Source organism: Phyllobates terribilis, unplaced genomic scaffold, assembly GCF_046119375.1.
Source record: "Phyllobates terribilis strain yellow unplaced genomic scaffold, ASM4611937v1 Scaffold_9__5_contigs__length_417890890, whole genome shotgun sequence".
Lineage (NCBI taxonomy): Eukaryota > Metazoa > Chordata > Amphibia > Anura > Dendrobatidae > Phyllobates > Phyllobates terribilis.
The window spans coordinates 118,018,680-118,037,880 of NW_027362769.1; the positions used below are offsets into that span (position 1 = coordinate 118,018,680).

At 42.3% G+C, this 19,201-nt stretch overlaps 1 protein-coding gene across 2 annotated transcripts in view; it reads left to right on the forward strand.

Moving 5' to 3' along the window:
* Positions 1-19,201, forward strand: part of LOC141161742 (bile salt export pump-like) — a 151,975-nt gene that overhangs the window by 23,893 nt on the left and 108,881 nt on the right. For both annotated transcript variants that reach the window (XM_073647002.1, XM_073647003.1), the window contains 6 exons: positions 3,007-3,242; positions 3,361-3,448; positions 5,511-5,644; positions 7,352-7,523; positions 7,626-7,750; positions 9,967-10,141. In XM_073647002.1, the coding sequence (XP_073503103.1) occupies positions 3,007-3,242; positions 3,361-3,448; positions 5,511-5,644; positions 7,352-7,523; positions 7,626-7,750; positions 9,967-10,141 (930 nt within the window). The remainder of the gene's footprint in view (positions 1-3,006; positions 3,243-3,360; positions 3,449-5,510; positions 5,645-7,351; positions 7,524-7,625; positions 7,751-9,966; positions 10,142-19,201) is intronic.

Below are 19,201 nucleotides of genomic sequence, written 5' to 3' on the forward strand. Positions count from 1 at the left end.
AACTGTTTACATTAGTATACTGTATGCGCTACTCCACTTTTCCTGGATACTTTATACATATTCCAATACTTATTGGACACTTACACATATACATGTTTGCATAAATTGCATCTTATTACTGATTTATATATTCCACTCTGCTTCTACTATGACTTTTTACCTTTAATTAATTTATTGTGGCTGTATATTTGTGCTTATTGTCATCAGTCTGTATAGTTTTGTCTCTTGGTAGACTTTTTTACTCTTAAATTTAGGGATGAGCAGACCCGTGGAAGTTTGGGTTCTGGTACCCAAACCCAAGCTTTAGTCCAAAGTTTGATTCGGGTATCAGAACTGTACCCGAACTTGAACCAGAACCTGAACCCCATTGAATACAATGGAGATCTGAATTTCGGATCTGGAAAAAATTTTCTCTCTCTCTTCAACGGACTTCCCCCGGAACTCCAAACTTTGCAGTCCATGTTCAGAGTTTAGTTTTGGACACTGTCCTGTACAAACCCCAAACTTTTAAATTCGGGTTCGGTCATCTCTACTCTTAATGTTTGCCTATTCCCCGTCTCTTTTTCACAGAGACTTTGCATTATATGCTAACCTTTGTATTTTAATATATATCAATAAAATATATTTATACCTTTTGAGATATATTTCCTGTCTCCTTTTTCCTTTTGTTGGTCTAATTTGACAGCAGCATAATGTAAGGGCAAAGACCCTGGATTCTAGTGATGAATCACTTACTAGTCTTCTTAGCATAGATTTTTATAAAATAGGTGTGTTATCAGCAGGAGATTATCCCTAGAGGACTACTTGGCCTGCAGCCGGTTGGCCAACAATGCCCCCAGCACTGATTAGCAGCTTTCTGCCTATGCACAGTGTACACTGTGTTCCAAATTATTATGCAAATAATATTTTCTCAGATTTTCCCAAATTACCTATGTGAATTGCAGTCATTGTAATTTTCCAGTCAAATAACTATTAGAGTACAATTGAAAGGTTTTTGTACAAACTGCCTATGATAACAGTATATTTTTAAAAAAATAAAAAACTTAAACTGCACTCAAAATGCATGTTCCAAATTATTATGCACAGCAGATTTTTCAACCTTTTCATTTTAATAAAGACCAAAAAAATGGTCATTTTTGAAATTCTAAGCATTAGCAGGTTATTACAAACTGAAATCAAACAGTTTTCAACTCAAAACTTTATTCTAGGTGATGTTACATTTGCACATAGGACCGCTTGTTCGAAAGGAGCTTCTGAACTCTCTCATTCATTGAATTTGTCAGGTTTTGGATGGTTTCTGCTTCAATTGTTTTGCATGAGGACAGAATACCCTCCCAGAGCTGTTGCTTAGATGTGAACTGCCTCCCGCCATCATAGACACTCCTTTTAATGATGCTCCAAAGGTTCTGAATGGGGTTGAGGTCAGGGGAGCATGGGTGCCACACCATAAGTTTGTCCCCTTTTATGCCCATAGCAGCCAGAGATGCAGATGTGTTATGTGCAGCATGAGACGGTGCATTATCATGCATGAAATGATCTCGATGGTCCAGATGGATGGAGTGGAGGATGGCTGGTTGATGGACACCCCATGCAAACACGGCATTTTGAGTGCAGTTTGAGTTTTTTATTTTTTAAAAAATATACTGTTATCATAGGCAGTTTGTACAAAAACCTTTCAATTGTACTCTAATAGTTATTTGACTGGAAAATTACAATGACTGCAATTCATATAGGTAATTTGGGAAAATCTGAGAAAATATTATTTGCATAATAATTTGGAACACAGTGTATATAGAAAGCTTCCAATCAGTGAGATAGGCGGGGTTATTCAGAGAACTGCTAGATCTGCAGCAGAGAAAACTGTTTTTAATCAAAACTGCTGCAACCAGTAAAGGAAGCGATACATCGCTGGAATCAGTGTCTCTCTACCCTTACATCATGCTGCTCTCAGGTGAGGTAGAAAAACCCTGGTAAAAGATTTCCTTTAAATACATCCTTGTAGCTCAGTTGTATGTATAGATAGTGAACCAGATAGCAAGTCTTTAGAGGAGAACAATTAAAATACATGTAATAAAGAAGCATCTTGTTTTTCCTGGTGCAAGAACAAAGGGAACTAAGCATGACACAGGAATCCTACCTTAGGTCTTCTGTGAATACCTGTGTGATGCTCCTCCCTCCAGTGTCAGGTTTTTGGAAAATTGGGCTCTTCATACAGTTCTCATACGATAGTGTTATTCAGTGCCCAAATATTAAGGAGGTTGTCCTGGACTTTAACATTGAAGGCTTATGCTTAGGATAAGTCATTAATGTCCGATTGGCGGGAGTGTGACACCCAGCACCCCCACGGATGAGCTGTTCCCGGTGTCGGCCAGAACCTGACAGTTGCGGAGCTGCACAGCCCTACTCTATCGTTAGAATATTGACCGCGCCCGGTTGCTGCACATCCACCCCCTATTGATTTGAACAGGTGGCGGATGTGTAGTACCCGGCTGCGGCAACTGTTCCAATGACAGAGCTGTGCCGTGCAGCTCTGCAACTGAGCAGTTATGGCCATCACCAACACCACGAACAGCTGATCGGCAGGTGGTGCAGGGTGTCACATCCCTGATGATCATATATCGATGACCTATTCTTAGGATAGGACATCAATGGTAAAGTCCCGGACAACCACTTTAATGTCAAATAGTGGAGATGTCTCCATACACTACTTTTATGTTGCATTTTGGAGATATTTAAACAATAAAATCAAATTTCTATAGGTTGGAATCACACATGGTGTATTTTTATGTTATAGATTTGACTGCAGTAAATCCAAGTCATTTGCTTGTAGTTTGCGATTGCTTTGTGTATTTTTGGTGAAAATGTGAAATTTTCAGTACTTTTTAAAGACAAAATCTGAATTGCTGCAATCAAATCCATGGTGGATAATTAGATATTTATGAATCCACCATAAAGATGTATTGACTGACAGATATAAAATTATATTGATTTATTTCATGTCTCCAGTTTAGGTTTTCCAATTGCTCAGAGAAATGGTTGATGGTCATCGGTGGCCTTGCTGCAGTGGTCCATGGTGCTGCTCAGCCGTGCATGTTGCTAGTCTTCGGCCTCATGATTGACACATTCATATTGTATGACGTTGAGCAACAAGAGCTCCAAAATCCCAACAAGACTTGCATAAATAACACTATCATGTGGATTAATGGCTCCCTTGAAAATGATAATGAGACAACAAGCTGTGGGTAAGAGATTTCACTATCACAATTATTAATTATCTTAATGTTTGGCACGCTTACATGCATTGTACCATTTGACATAATTATCCATGAAGTCTGATATTTTTCCTTTATATTCTGACAGCATGCTGGATATTGAATTAGAAATGACTAAATTTGCTGGTTACTACGCAGGCATTGGATGTTCTGTTCTTTTTCTTGGATACATGCAAGTAAGTGAGGCGGTCATATGTATAAGAAAGTAGCCAGCCCAATACTTAAAGGGAACCTGTCACAAGAAACAACACTTTTAACCTGCAGATATGCGGTTAATCTGCTGGTTAACAGTGTTATTATACTGCCCGGTGCCTGCACTCAGCCAAATGCTCTGCATTGTGGCTGGCTGACAGTCAGGGCCAGGGCGAGGTTAAAGCAGCCGCTCTGTATTCTCAAAGCGATGACTGAACCAGCACCGGCTCTGTCCCCATGCCTGAAACCGAATGCTGGTGGGGAGAATAAAGTTAATTTTCTCCCCGCTGCATTCGGCTGCGTGCAGGCACCGGGCAGCATAATAACACTATTAATTCCCTTTAATATGACACACAAAGCCCAATCTGCAGTTTCAGCTTTGTAAATAGATTGCCATGGTTGGATACAATTGTAGCAAAATCTCAGCTGCAAGCATGTTAGGTTTGTATTATGTTTTCAACCCATGGGAAAAAAATAAATAAATTACTATGCTTAACTAGTAAGAGTGCATTTACACTGACCGATTATTACAAACGAGTGTTCCTAGGAGCAGTTACTTCGCAAGAATAATCCAGTGTAGACAGATCACTTGATGAATGACCAAGATACTTGTTTGAGGGATAAAATTATTTTGCAGCTTCTTTTTCCCATTCCCAAAACATGAAGTACTGTTATGTCATGTGTCAGGTCCCTGTCTTTGATGCAGGCTCAGGAGCTGAGCTCGCACCATTCCTGGCAGATAATTGGGGTGTTGTACTGCCTGCCTCTACCTTTAAGAGCAGCGAGTGGAGCTGAGCTCTGCCCTGTGCTGAAAGCTGCCATCAATCTCTGACTGTCTTTAAAAGTGCACAAACCAGGGGTCCAGTGTTCCATGTGTCCATCGGCTCCCCCCTCCCCAACGCAATCATCAGGTGCCAATAAGTTACCATGCTGAAGGCATGTGCTGCCATGATCAGCCAGTGGTTGGTGTTCAAAGGAGACAGCAATTTGTACTATATTCTGCAGTATTGTAGTTTTGCAGTAGATAGTAAAAGTGATCAGACAATCGCAGGTTCAAGTTCCCTAAAGGGACTAAAAATACAGTAAAAAAGGAAATTTTTTAAAAAAAAATATAAAAAAGTAAAACAATCTAAAAATTCAAACCAATCCCTTTTTCTGACAGCTCATCGGAACACTGCTATCACTGTGGACCAATGGGGTGACAGGGGGAGCCCTACTCCCACTCTCAAACTGGTTAGATGCAGTTAGTAGCACCTAAGGGATTAAACATCTGGGAATGTAGACAGATATAACAATTTGTCCAGCTTCAGAGAAGCCCTTACCAGCTGTATAGTAAAGAGCTTGCAGATGTTGCACTCCTCACTATTCCAAGATCTCAGTTTGTTGTCTGTGAATTTCTAGACTGTACAAGAAGTTAAACTAGATTATACAATTGTATCTACTCTAAGCAATCAGCTGTAAGCTACAGCCTTGACTCTAAGCACTGATATACTTTAGACATTGGAATAAGCTGCTGTACAGTGGTGCAGGCTGACAGGAGTGGTCAGGTAGCCGGCTCAGAACCAAGAGGGCAGGAAATGTACAAAATTAGAATCTGTAAGAATAGTCAGAAACAGGTCAAACAAGGATCAATGATACAACATGGAGCTAAACAGATAGGACTGAACCAGAAAAGCACAAGACTTCATCTTGCAGCTTCCAGCAGAAGCTTAAGTAGGGTGTGGCGCTCTCCAATTGGCAGGAGCAGTAACTGATAATTGCAGCTGGACAGCACACACAGCCATACTGTCAGATGAGTCTGCAGGTCCCAGCCTAAAGTCTCTTCTATCACCAGCGCCTCCCGCAGAATGAATACTGCGGTGCTTGGCCACAGAAGAAGACTTTGCAGGAGCAGGTCCTGGTGGAGATGTGACACCTAGACTGGAGACACTTGTAACAAATTTTCAGCTGTTACAAATATTTTGTCCATTGGGGTTTAAGCCTCCTTTTTTAAATCCAGGTGGTGAAATCAAAATATATATTTTTTCTCATCATTCTCAATCATAGATTTGCTTTTGGGTAACAGCAGCTGCCAAACAGGTCCAGAGAATAAGGAAACTTTACTTTCGTAAAGTGATGAGGATGGAGATCGGATGGTTTGATTGCACATCAGTTGGAGAGTTGAACACTAGGATGTCAGAGTAAGTGGTAATATATGGTTAACGATATATTACAGGGGTTTAGGCTTATGATTACACATGTATAATGGAAAGGATCCAGACAATCATAATGGACTGTATCCTTGGAAGAAAACACATGCTTGGCTCCAGCTTCTGCCTGCAGATATGTAGTGTGGGAAGCAGGTCGGATATATCATTGCTTCAACCTGTGCAGCTGCAGACGGATCTAAGAGGTAAGGGGGCCACAACCACCTCCAAAGCATTTGCAATTGCGCATTATGGTGAGATATTGGACTGCAAAGGGCTCATATAGTGTTCTTGCACAGGGGCCTCTTCTATTTGTGTCCACCACTGGTAGGAGGAGTCATCATTTTGGCTTTGCATTTTGGTCAATCACCAAGTATGCAAAATAGATCTCCTCTAAGAAAAATAAAACTGTCCTCCACTTAGCACACACAGGATCTCAAACAGCCAAGCAGAACACTATTCTGTATTTAAGAGAGGCATAAATATTGCTCCTCCTACACATGGTTCTCTCCATACATGGTTCTCTCCACACATGGTTCTCTCCACACATGGTTCTCTCCACACATGGTTCCCTCCACACATGGTTCCCTCCACACATGGTTCTCTCCACACATGGTTCCCTCCACACATGGTTCCCTCCACACATGGTTCTCTCCACACATGGTTCTCTCCACACATGGTTCTCTCCACACATGGTTCCCTCCACTCATGGTTCTCTCCACACATGGTTCTCTCCACACATGGTTCTCTCCACATATGGTTGCCTCCATACATGGTTGCCTCCACACATGGTTGCTTCAACACATGGTTGCCTCCACACATGGTTCCCTCCACACATGGCTCTCTCCACACATGGTTCCCTCCACACATGGTTCTCTCCACACTTGGTTCTCTCCACACATGGTTTTCTTTACACATGGTTGCCTCCATATATGGTTGCCTCCACACATGGTTCCCTCCACACATGGTTCCCTCCACACATGGTTCTCTCCAAACATGGTTGCCTCCATACATGGTTGCCTCCACACATGGTTGCCTCCACACATGGTTCCCTCCACTCATGGTTCCATGTACATATGGTTCTCTCAGTTTTGGCTCAAGCTCTACTAAGGGATGTATATTGAGTTTTGAATGAATGAATAGCACTGGATAGAGAGTAATTTCTTCTGGAGGAGACCTATTTTGCATTTCTTTTCCCAGGGAGCATTGTCCTAAAAACCCCTATAGCAGCCGGATCTACACTTGGGGCTCATTCACACAGCCAATGTTTATGTACGATGTCCATGACTTTTTGTGGACCGAGAGGTCAGCGGAAAATCGCAGTGACATGTCCTATTTTGATCTGAGGGTTGGATCAAAATTGTTAATGCAAGTCAATGGTTCCTTGAAAAAATCGGACCGCACTCGGATGACATTCATGTGTGGTCCAATTTTCATGGAATGTCAGAATGGAGAAAACTTTTTTTAATTCATCCACGTACGAGAACATAGGATGACTTGTTCAAACTCTAATTAAACTCTAATCAGAGTCTGATCAGAATAATAGGTCCGTTTATCTCATATGTGGAAAAATCGGACAGATGATGAAGGCCTAAGAGAATCAGTGCCTTCCATCAGCAATGACGGCTTCTATCCTATACTTCCTTTTTTCTATCTTATTTCACTTACCTAGAATAGTAATAGATTTGTTTTCCACTACAGTGATATCAACAAAATTAATGATGCCATTGCTGACCAAGTGGGGATATTTATCCAAAGATTTACAACATTTTTAGCTGGCTTCCTTTTGGGATTCGTTAATGGATGGAAATTGACATTGGTGATTATAGCTGTGAGCCCGCTCATTGGTATTGGAGCTGCCCTTATGGCCCTGGTAAGATTTATTCTGCTACGTGACTCTGGATAACTATTTAGGTAGCCCTTAGTTTTGTAGCAGGTATATATCAATTTTCTTAATTTATCCTTTGTATTATAGGCGGTGGCAAAACTAACAGGCAGAGAATTGCTGGCCTATGCTAAAGCCGGAGCGGTTGCTGATGAAGTCCTTTCTGGAATTAGAACTGTAGCAGCATTTGGTGGAGAATTGAAAGAGGTTGACAGGTTTGTGCTTCTTCATTATGACTCATTTTAACATTTACCCTTGTAGGGAAAATAATGAAGGGAGGTTCCTCATTCAACCCCCGCCATCTCACAGCGGGACACTTGCCTTTGAGGAGGGATCCCTTCCTCCAAAAAGGGATTACTCATTGCATGGACACCTTATAGAATAAATATAAATGATACAATCATTTGTACATTTCATTATAGTAGTCCCAAAATAAAAGGCAATTATGTGGAGATACAGCACATAGCTGCAAACAGTCCTGAATTTCCTGGAAGTAACCTGGTTTTTAAGATACTATTCTGAAAAATTGGGGCTTTCCCCTAGGGGCAGGATTCGTGTTAAGTCTGCCCAACACTGGGTGTTCCTGAGTGGGTTCGAGTTTGTTTCTGGGTAGGATTATGAGAAGGGTCATAAATATTCTTATGTTACCAATAGGGATGAGTGGACCCGTGGACTTTCGGGTTCTGGTACCCGACACAAACTTTATTCCAACGTTCGATTTGGGTACCAGAACTGTACCCGAACTTGAACCAGAATCTGAATCCCATTGAAAACAAAGGGGACCTGAACTTTTGAGCTGGAAAATTCTCTCTTTCTCTCTCCAGAACGCTTAGCATTGCAATGGACTTCGGGGAGAAGTCCGTGTACAGCGTTTAGAACCGGACACTAACTGTCCAGTTCGAACCCTAAACTTTTAAGTTTGGGTTCGCTCATCTCTAGTTGCCACCTCTAATCTTGGTAAATATTACAGTTAGATCCTATACACTGATAAGGACATTATATTTAGACTTCATACATTAGCCCTTAGGCAGAGGAACAGCTTTAAGCATCTTTCCTCAATGTAAAATGTGTTCAAGGGTCGGCCAACTTTTACCTGCCATGTCATTAATGTTGCAAAGGTGCCTTTGGGCTCCTTCAATTATGCACTAACTATTTCTACACCCACCTAAAATTAATTTCTGGTGAAAATATCTAAAATTTGCAGGGCTCTGAGGCTGCCATCACTCTTGCTGCATCCTTTTCTGCCCTAAAGCAAAGTGTCATCAGGGTTGACCCTAAGGTCACTTACCACAACGTCTCCATCTCCTGATGATGTCCCGTTTCAGTAGCATCTGACGAGTGGTGTGCACCTCCATTTTTAAGTCAGAAATCTTACTCCAGTCCCTGGCTGGAGTAAGATTTCTGGCGTAAGGAATGCAACTGTTCATCATGAATTAGACAAGCTGTGGCATCACATCCCTTCAGTGCCCCCATCCCGCCCAAGCTCCACCCATTTTGGTGGAGCTGGGAGAAAATGTGGTGAAAATGCAAAAACTCAAAAAAAGTTGCAACCCTTCAAATCAATTTATGCCAGTTCTTTTTTTTTTCAAATTGCATTTGATGAACAAGACTTCTGCAAAATGTAGCTGAAGATGTATAAAGGGTGCAAAAATACCTCCAAAGATGGAGAGTTTCCTACAGTGGTTTCCAGTTGAAAACTCATGGTTTTTCATCACTTCAAATGATCTCCATGTGCATATTGCCTAAGTAGTCTTAAAAGTGTTATCACATACGCAGCATTTATATTGTATCCACAGGGCAGGCTATAAATGTATAATCACTGTGGGTCTACCTGCTAGGACCCCCATCGAACACCAGAATCGGGGTTCTGTGCCACCATGTGACTGGTGCGGTACTGATTTTACATGACCACCAATAACTTCTATGAGTCTTTCAGAATGATAATGTGGAAGCGAGACCAAAACTCATATAGACCGTGAATAGAGTGTAGCACATATGCACTACTTCTTGTTAAGGGGTCTTTGTGATCAGACCCTTAGCATTCTCTATGGGAGTTAAAGGGATGGACTAAGTTATCGTCTATCCACAGGATTTGATAATTTACTGCAACTGTGGATTGTGGGAACAGCGGGATAGGTGAGTGGTGGGGGGAGTATTTAATTTATTTTTTTCAGCAGAACGAATAATTTTTATCCCCTATAGGTAACTTTTATTCGCATTACAAAATGTGGCCCCATAGGGAACTATTGTAGCAGCAGTCAAGCATGTGCACTGCCGCTCCATTCTAATGGGGATAAAAGTTCCTTCTTCTGCCGATCAGTGTGGGTCACAGCGGTCGGACCCCCACTGATCAACAAGTTCTCATGTATCTGTGACTTTAATTAAGTTTCATGATATTATAATACTTTTATTATATTTTATCTCTGCACAGATATGACAGAAACCTTGTATACGCTCAGCGTTGGGGAATAAGGAAAGGAGTTATTATGGGATTTTTCACTGGATACTTGTGGTTTATAATATTTCTTTGTTACGCATTGGCATTTTGGTACGGGTCTAAGCTGGTTCTTGAGGAAGAAGAATATTCACCAGGAAATCTATTACAGGTAAATTGCAACTGTCTGGGAAATTTACTAAGATCGATGTTTCATTTGCTGGTTTTAGCGCAATACACTCTGGAATAAACTGAACAAATTCATCTCTGTCTCCTCCTGCTAAATATTGTCTAATTTTCTTATAATTTTTTTTTTTTTAAAAAAGTGAACAGAGTAGCTCAAAAACAACTAAAGATCTAAAAAATGTAATGCAAGACTCGTTAAAGGGTTGCAGGTTGACTCACGTGGTATACGCTACAGATAAGCAATTATTTTCGTGTATGGTGTGTGACAAAGTCACTGGTAAAGTACTGGAGGGGAGATATGTGTGACATTCACTGAGGTTGTTAGCTTCAATGATATGAACCTGGAAAAATACTCCAGCAAACTAAGTGCTGAGAGGGGTTAATCGGCCATGTTAAGGGCTAGGTTTAAGTGAACATCTGAAGAGCGGGTGGGAGGATGTTCACCATATCTCCACCTCAGGGTGGAGTTCAGAAGGTAAATACACAACCTTCCGGCTCATTCAGCGTTGGGTGTTTTTTTCCATCTTGTGTTTTGCGGTCACGTGACCATCTGCCTTTATATTCCAGCTCCGCCCTTTTGGCTGTGCTGGACTTCAGTGTTTGACTGTTTCTATAGACTGGTGCTTTGGTGCCTTTCTCTGTCAGTTCGCTTGGTCCTTCTGGGACCTCTAGTACCTTTTTTTCAGTTTGTCTTTGTTACGCTCACGCCCGGACTGACTGGCGTGAGCGTGATTAGTGATCCCACTGTACCATGAACCGAGGAGTGCCTGGAGGGGCGTAACTAAGTATCAACCCGATCCGACCAAGGTCGCATGGCGGCTCAGTCGACTCCGTGAACCAGGGAGGAACCGAGCAGAGGGACCAGGTGCTACTCCAGGTCAGACCCCGGTCACAGCTGTTGACCCACACCGGGGAATGCAGGAACAGGCAGGTTAGACTGACATGTAAACAGGTGGGTACTGGCAAACACGGCTGGTATGCAGACAGGTGGATATTGACAGGCACAGCGGGTATGCAGACAGGTGGGCACTGGCAGGCACAGCTGGCGTGCAGACAGGTCGGCACAGGCAGGCATGGCTGACATGCAGAGAGGCGGGTACTGGCAGGTAGAAACGCAGGCAGGATAGAGACCAATACAGGCTGGGATACAGGAACGGAGCCACAGGTGCGGTAGACAAACAGAGCGGAGCAAAACCTGCAGATGCGGTGAACAAGCAAAGCAGAGCAAAACCGCAGATGTGGTGAACAAGCAAAGCTGAGCAAAACCCGCAGATGCGGTAGACAAGCAAAGCAGAGCAAAACCCGCAGATGCGGTGAATAAGCAATGCAGAGCAAAACCCGAAGATGCAGTAGACAAGCAAAGCAGAGCAAAACCCGCAGATGCGGTGAACAAGCAAAGCAGAGCAAAACCCGCAGATGCGGTAGACAGGACAGGGTTCTGTTCACATGGAACAGACTGGAGAACACAAGAAGATAGCTGGAACACAGGAGTTAGATACAGAGGCAGGGAAACAGAACGAGCAGAACCAGATACACACAAAGTACTTGCAATGAAGTAGCGAGTGGACACAAAACTCACAAACAAAAGTACAGAGACAACGAGTTGGAGTTAGGTGCAGGTTCAGATACTGCATGAAAAGGGAAAGGTATAGACATAGAGACAAACAGGTAATGGACTAGGACACTGTTCAGACAGGATCTGAACCAGGAACAAGATACAGGAACGAGCCTGGGAACTAAGCCCACAGGGTGGCGGAAACTGACTAAAGTCACAAGTACAGGTAACAGACCTGGGTATACAGCCCCCAGGGTGGCAGAAACAGACTAGATACAGGACAGGACCTGGCAACTCAGTTGCAAAGACAAACTGAGTGAAGGTGTTGCTCAGGCACCTCCTACTGGGTGGAGGGGGTTTAAGTATCCAGTGACACACAGCAATAGGCTGGGGACGCATTAGGACTGTGCACATGGTAGCTATAAGAAACAAGCAGAAAGCCGTGCCGACAACCTAAGCAATCAGACAAGAGACATGGACACAGCAGGAACTGAAACAAAGAGTGCAGCATGGACTTGACAGGTAAGATTGCGGTCTTGCATGGTGGGAGGTGGTGCACCATGCAAGCACGCCACCAGGAATGTAACAGTCTTTTAGTGTTCTGCAACAAATTCTCTTTTAGGAGGTGTCCCATTTTTGTCCCAGTCCTTAGTTCTTTTAGGGACCCCTCCCTTATTGCTATAGGTCTTCGTTCAGACTAGCCGAGGACTAAGGCGGGTCTGTTCTCTAGGAACAGGCAGCCCGCTACATCGTAGGGATTCAGCTTAGTCTTACTGTAGGGACAGCTTTCCCCTATTTTTCCTTAGTACATGTTGCAGATCATAACAGTAAGTCCAGCCCAAAAAACTAAAAGGAAAGAAATTCGGGGATCAGTATGGTTTCCACCCAAGATTTGGCTCAACGCCTGCAGGAATTGTCTCTGGAGTTGGCCGAGCTTCAGCAACACGTGAGTAGCTGTTCTGGAGCGCATTTTTTTGAACCCAAGGTAGGACTGCCTGATGTTTTTTATGGTAAACAGCAAGATTTTTTTTCCTTTAAAAATGCTTGTTTGTTATATTTTCATTTGAGACCAAGGTCCTCTGGGAATGAATCACAGCGCATTGGTTTTATTATGTCACTCTTGCGCAATGAACCACAGGGGTGGGCCTTTTCTCTCCAACCTAATGATCCGTGTTTAAGGTCTGTAGAAATTTTTTTTTCTGCTATGGGTCTATTATATGATGATCCTGACCGAGTCTCATCTGCTGAGGCAGAACTCAGGCGTTTGAATCAGGGGTCAAGTGATGTTGAAAATTATTGCACACACTTCAGGAGATGGGCTTCAGAAGTTAAATGGAATGATCCTGCGCTGAAATGTTTATTTCTTGCTGGTCTGAGTGAAAGGGTTAAGGATTTGCTATTTGCATTCCCCACACCTGAGACTCTGCAGGATGCCATGCAGTTAGCTGCTCCTGTGGACAGGAGACTGAGGTCCAGGGTAAATGAGGTAAAGACTCCTGTAATTTCAGGTCCTAGTCCCCAGAAAATCTGCTCAGACGGCGGAGAACCAATGGAGGTTGGGGCGATGTCACTCCGCTCTCAGGAAAGAGACTGGAGGTTCGCCGAGGGATTGTGTCTTTATTGTGGTAAAGCTGACCATTTGATTAAGTATTGTGAGCTTCGTTTAAGCAAAGAAAAAAAAAAAAGTCAGTTACGCCCGTATAGCTTGTGTACGCTCTGCAGGAGTATTTCTTTCTGGGAGTACTACTTTGCAGGAAAATTTGATTGAATTTCAGTTATTTGTGGATTGTGGTTCAACATTTAATGTGATTGATAAAAGGTTTTTGGAAAGCCTTAAATTGAAATCCAAACCTTTGTCATCACCTATTTCTGTGATTGCAATTGATAACACTCCCTTGAAATGTATTACTCACAAGGTTGCTGCATTTCCCCTCACTATTAATGGAGTTCACCAAGAAATTTTGGACTTGGTTGTATTAGATAACTTACCCTCTCCGGTCATTTTAGGTTTGCCTTGGTTAAAACTGCACCATCCTTTACTGGATTGGTCTACTAATGTGATTAAGTCTTGGAGTCCGAAGTGCTATGATAAATGTTGTAATGGTCGCATTGCAGCTGTGGAAAAAGAGGAATTACCGGTACCTATTCAAGATTTTTGGAGGGTTTTTTCAGAGGAGGAGTCGCAAGTTTTACCTCCTCATAGGGATTATGATTGCGCCATTGAGTTTGTTCTGGGAGCTACTCTTCCCAAGAGTCGCTTGTTTAATCTGGCTATTCCTGAAAGAAAGGCCTTGGAGGAGTTCATACAGACTAGCCTGGCTGCTGGTCACATTAGACCTTCTAAGTCGCCTGTGGCAGTTGGATTTTTCTTTGTTAAAAAAAAGGACGGGGGTTTACGTCCATGTCTGGATTTTCGTGAAATTAATAATATTACCGTACGCAATTCCTACCCATTGCCGTTAATTCCTGACTTGTTTAACCAGTTAGTGGGGGCCAAGTGGTTCTCTAAAATTGATCTTCAGGGGGCATACAATTTGTTACGAGTGAAGGAGGGTGATGAATGGAAAACTGCTTTTAACACTCCGGTAAGTCATTTTGAGAATCTGGTGATGCCTTTTGGTCTTACCAATGCACCTGCATTTTTTCAGAACCTTATTAATGACATCCTGAGACCTTTGATTGGTAAGAATGTGGTTGCATATTTGGATGATATTTTAATTTATTCACCAGATTTAGAGTCCCATTGGCAGAGTGTACGTGAAGTTTTGCAGTTATTGAGTGATAATTCACTCTTTGCTAAGCTGGAGAAATGTGAGTTTGCTGTGCAGAAAATTAGTTTTTTGGGCTACATTGTCTCTTGCGAGGGCTTTGAGATGGACCTGGTGAAGATTCAGGCTGTGCAGTAATGGCCTAGGCCTATTAGTTTGAAATCTATACAGAGATTTTTGGGTTTTGCCAATTATTACAGGAAATTCATTAAGAATTTTTCTATAATTGTTAAGCCTCTGACCGATCTCACCAGGAAAGGTGTGAATACGGCCCAGTGGACTACTGAGGCCATTGAAGCATTTGAGTATCTCAAAGAGAGGTTCAGTTCTGCCCCTATCCTTATGCAGCCTGATGAGACCAAGCCTTTTTTGGTCGAGGTTGATGCTTCATCAGTAGGGGTCGGAGCAGTTTTGTCTCAGGAGAACAAGGGTGGAGTACATCCTTGTACCTTCTTTTCGAAAAAAATTTCGGAAACCGAACTGAATTATGATGTTGGAAATCGGGAGTTGCTGGCTATTAAACTCGCGTTTGAACATTGACGTCATTTTTTGGAGGGCACTAGATTTCCTATTCAGGTTTTCACAGATCATAAGAATTTGATCTATCTGGATGCTGCCAAGCGCTTGAATGCCGGTCAAGCTAGGTGGGCACTTTTTTTTTCTCGGTTTCATTTTTCTGTTACCTATATCCCTGGTACTAAGAATGTTAAAGCCGATGCTTTATCTCGCAGCTTCTCTCCTACGGTCAGTGCCGAGGAGGAGGAGAGCATTTTACAGAAAGGAGTTGTGGTGGCGGCATTGGACTCCGTTTTGGAGAATGGGATAAGGAGATTGTCAAGCTCCATGGCGTTCCCACGGATATTGTTTCTGATAGAGGACCTCAGTTTGTGGCTCGCTTTTGGTGTGATTTTTGTGACAGGTTGGGAGTCCATTTGTCATTTTCGTCTGGTTATCATCCTGAGTCTAATGGACAGACTGAAAAAAAGAACCAGGATGTTGAACAGTTTTTGCGTTGTTTTGTGGCAGACAATCAAGAGGGGTGGTCTGAGTTTCTGCCTCTCGCAGAATTTGCTCTTAGCAATCATACATCCTCCTCTGCTGGGTGTTCTCCTTTTTTTTGTTGTACTGGGAGACATCTGTCTTTTGGTTCGTTCTCCAAACTGGGGTCGGCGGTGCCGGTGGAGAATTTTTCCAGTGACTTGGAGAGAGTTTGGACTAATGTACGTTGCAACCTTCAAGAGGCTAACAAGAAGTCCAAGAAGTATTTTGACAGGAAACGTAAAGAGGTTTTGTTTACTGTGGGTGACATGGTTTGGTTGTCCTCGAAGAACCTGCGGTTAAGGATTCCCTCTAAAAAACTGGGTCCTAAGTTTGTGGGTCCATTTAAAGTGCTTCAGGTTGTTAACCCATCTGCTGTTAGGTTGGATGTCCCTACTTCCTGGAAGATTAATCCTGTGTTTCATGTTTCCTTGTTGAAAAAGGCTGACGTATCTGATAGGGACGCCACTATCACAGTTCCTCCTGTGGTGGAAGACGGCGAATATGAAATTTCTCGTATCTTGAATTCTAGATGGCATAGAGGGAGATTACAGTATCTTGTCTCCTGGAAGGGTTTCGGTCCCGAAGACAACTCCTGGGTAAGGACGGATGATGTCTCTGCTCCTAGGCTTGTTAAAGATTTCCACAAGAGGTTTCCGGATAGGCCTGGGCCTGGAGTATCTGGAGGATCCTCATAAAAGAGGCGGTACTGTCAGAACCCTCCTGTTTGTTTTTTTCCATCTTGTGTTTTTCGGTCACGTGACCATCTGCCTTTATATTCCAGCTCCGCCCTTTTGGGTGTGCTGGACTTCAGTGTTTGACTGTTTCTCTAACCAGGTGCTTCGGTGCCTATCTCTGTCAGTTCGCTTGGTCCTTCTGGGGCCTCTAGTACTTTTTGTCAGTTTGTCTTTTTGTGTTCTGCAACAACTTCTCTTTTAGGAGGTGTCCCATTTTTGTCCCAGTCCTTAGTTCGTTTAGGGACCCCTCCCTTATTGCTATAGGTCTTCGTTCAGACTAGCCAAGGACTAAGGCGGGTCTGTTCGCTAGGAACAGGCTGCCCACTACATCGTAGGGATTCAGCTTAGGCTTACTGTAGGGACAGCTTTCCCCTATCTTTCCTTATAACACCCACAACACCACGGATAGTGCCATATGTTATGTTTTGTTTTCCCGTTAGGCCAGAAAATCCGTGTTTATTTTGCTAACTCTGCACTGATTTATGCCGTACATTTAATAATCAAGTTGAAGATTTAAAGAGACAACGTTCCTGTGTCTATCTCTGTGTGCAGCTGAATGAGCCGATCTAGCACAGGTGGCTCAGTGGTTAACAGTGTAGCTTTGTATAACTGGGGTCCTTGGTTCAAATCACACCAAAGGCAACACATGTAAGGATTTTGCATGTTCTTCCTGTGCTTTCATGGGTTTCTTCCCACTCTCCAAAAAACATACTGTTAGAGAATTTAGATTGTGAGCTCCAATGAGGACAGTGATGATAATGTCTGTAAAGCGCTGTGGAATTTAGGACTCGTGCACATGGTCGTATTTTCAGTCCAAGTGTGATCCAACAAAACATTCGATCACACTCGAATCAATGTTATTCTGTTGGGCCATGTACAGGTCAGATTTTATCCTAGGACCAAGCCTGTCCCAGGAAAAAAATCATTGCATGCCTGAGTTTAAGCTGATATTTGGATTGCACTAGTGATGCAAGTCTGTGAGTGCTTGGAAACCAGAGGAATGCACTCAGATGACATCTGAGTGCAGTCCGATTTCCATTGACTGATAGAATGGAGAAGATGGAGAATTGTTTTTCTTCATCTTCTCCACATCCGAGAGAATCGGATCACACCATGATCAAACTCTGATCTGAGTGTTATTTGCATAATCGACCCAATTCTCTTGGATGACAGAATTTACGGCCATGTGCACAAGCCCTAATGATGTAATATACATGTAAGTGAGTAAAATAATTGAATTTCACACTGCACTGGTCTAGCATCCATTCTGGTCCTCCATAGTTGCAGGACTTCACTTCTGCACCCAACATCCTAATTGCCTCTTGCACTTATTAAATTCTGCAACACCACGACGTACGTTTGGCATAGCAGAAGACATGATTATAGGCCTCTTTACACATAGGAAGAAAAAGTGCAAATTAAATGTTTTGCTCTATTGTAGTAAATAAAAGCACCACCAGTAAGTCATCCATTAGTATTTGTAAATGTCATTGAATTTGCCAGGGTTTCATTGAATTTTTGGAAAAAAATTCCAGTAAAATTGTGATGTCTCCCCATAACTTAATTGTTGGAGATCGCAGGGTAAAACATTGTGTCGAGGGGTCCCTATGCTGATTTTACTTTTTAAATATAAATAGAAAACATATATATAGTCATAAGAGTATATTCTAACATCTTTTAGGTAATGTTTACATCTAGTAGGTGCTGGTCCAATGTCTGGGATCCTCGATGATCCTGACAATAAAGGAGGTGCAGCATTAGTTTAGTAATGCTTCCCTGGTGCTATTTTCCCAGATCAGCAGCAGTCTGGCTACTTTTTGTGCAGAAACTACAGGAGTTCTCCATGAACCAGCTGCAATTTCCTGCACATAAAGGCACAGAGCATTAAATCTTCCTGCAGCACTTTTATTCTCAAGAAAGTTAGGGCGCATGCCCTAGCAAAATGGGAATGGAAAAGTTGAGGACACGCCTATTACATTGTAGATTTCTTTTGTTTTCTTCTTTGCAAAACCTCAAAACATCAGTAGTAAACAAAAATAGCACAATCATCAGTCAATGCTGCAATCCTGCCCAGGGCAGTAGCCAAGAAAATGCCCTGGATATACGAAAGAGCAAACATGGAAGAAGCTCTTAGTGGGTCTAAGTTAAAATATGCTGTGTTTAATTCATCCGTCTAGGTGCATGAATAAAACTCCAAATTTTTTTCAGTTGGACCATTTGAGTGTTGCCTCCATTTTTCCTCTTTTTCTAAGAAAAACATTAATCAGGTGTTAATTCCCTGGAACTCGACATCTGATGTTCCGGAGTTCTCCCAATAGTCTGGGTTTACATTCTAGTGGCAATGCTATGCCGGCCCATGCAACATCATCACTGCTGGCAGATGTACTATGACTGGTGAGAGATTGCCATAGCATTGTTGCTGCAGAGAAGGGAGGGTGAATTTACCAGCTGAATAAGGTACTTTTTTAATTTTATTACTTTTTTTGCAGCCATTCTATAACCCCTATACTAGTTACATTTTATAACATTGCTACATAAATCACTCTGGTAATGCTTTGTTCAAATAATTAACTCATATTAAGCAGCTTATTTATTTAGTAATTGGAGTTAGGAACTTTTAAACCTTGCCCAAGGATGAATCCTAAGTAGCTGATGATTAATATTGCACACGCAAGGGCATGTTTGTAGCAATAACAGCTCATGCATGATTGATTTATGAAGCCCAAATTATTTCTAACTGCTACAGAGGATAAAATACATTTATTTTGCAGATGAAAACTAGAACAGCCATCCATATGACATTTACTTTAAATCCCCAAGTTTTACTATATTGTTCATAATCCTAAACATTGTGAATTTAATACTATATGTCTGACTAATTCAATAATCTGACCACTTTTCTAATATGCTTCAATTAAAAAATCCCTACTGTTTCCTCACTACTCTAA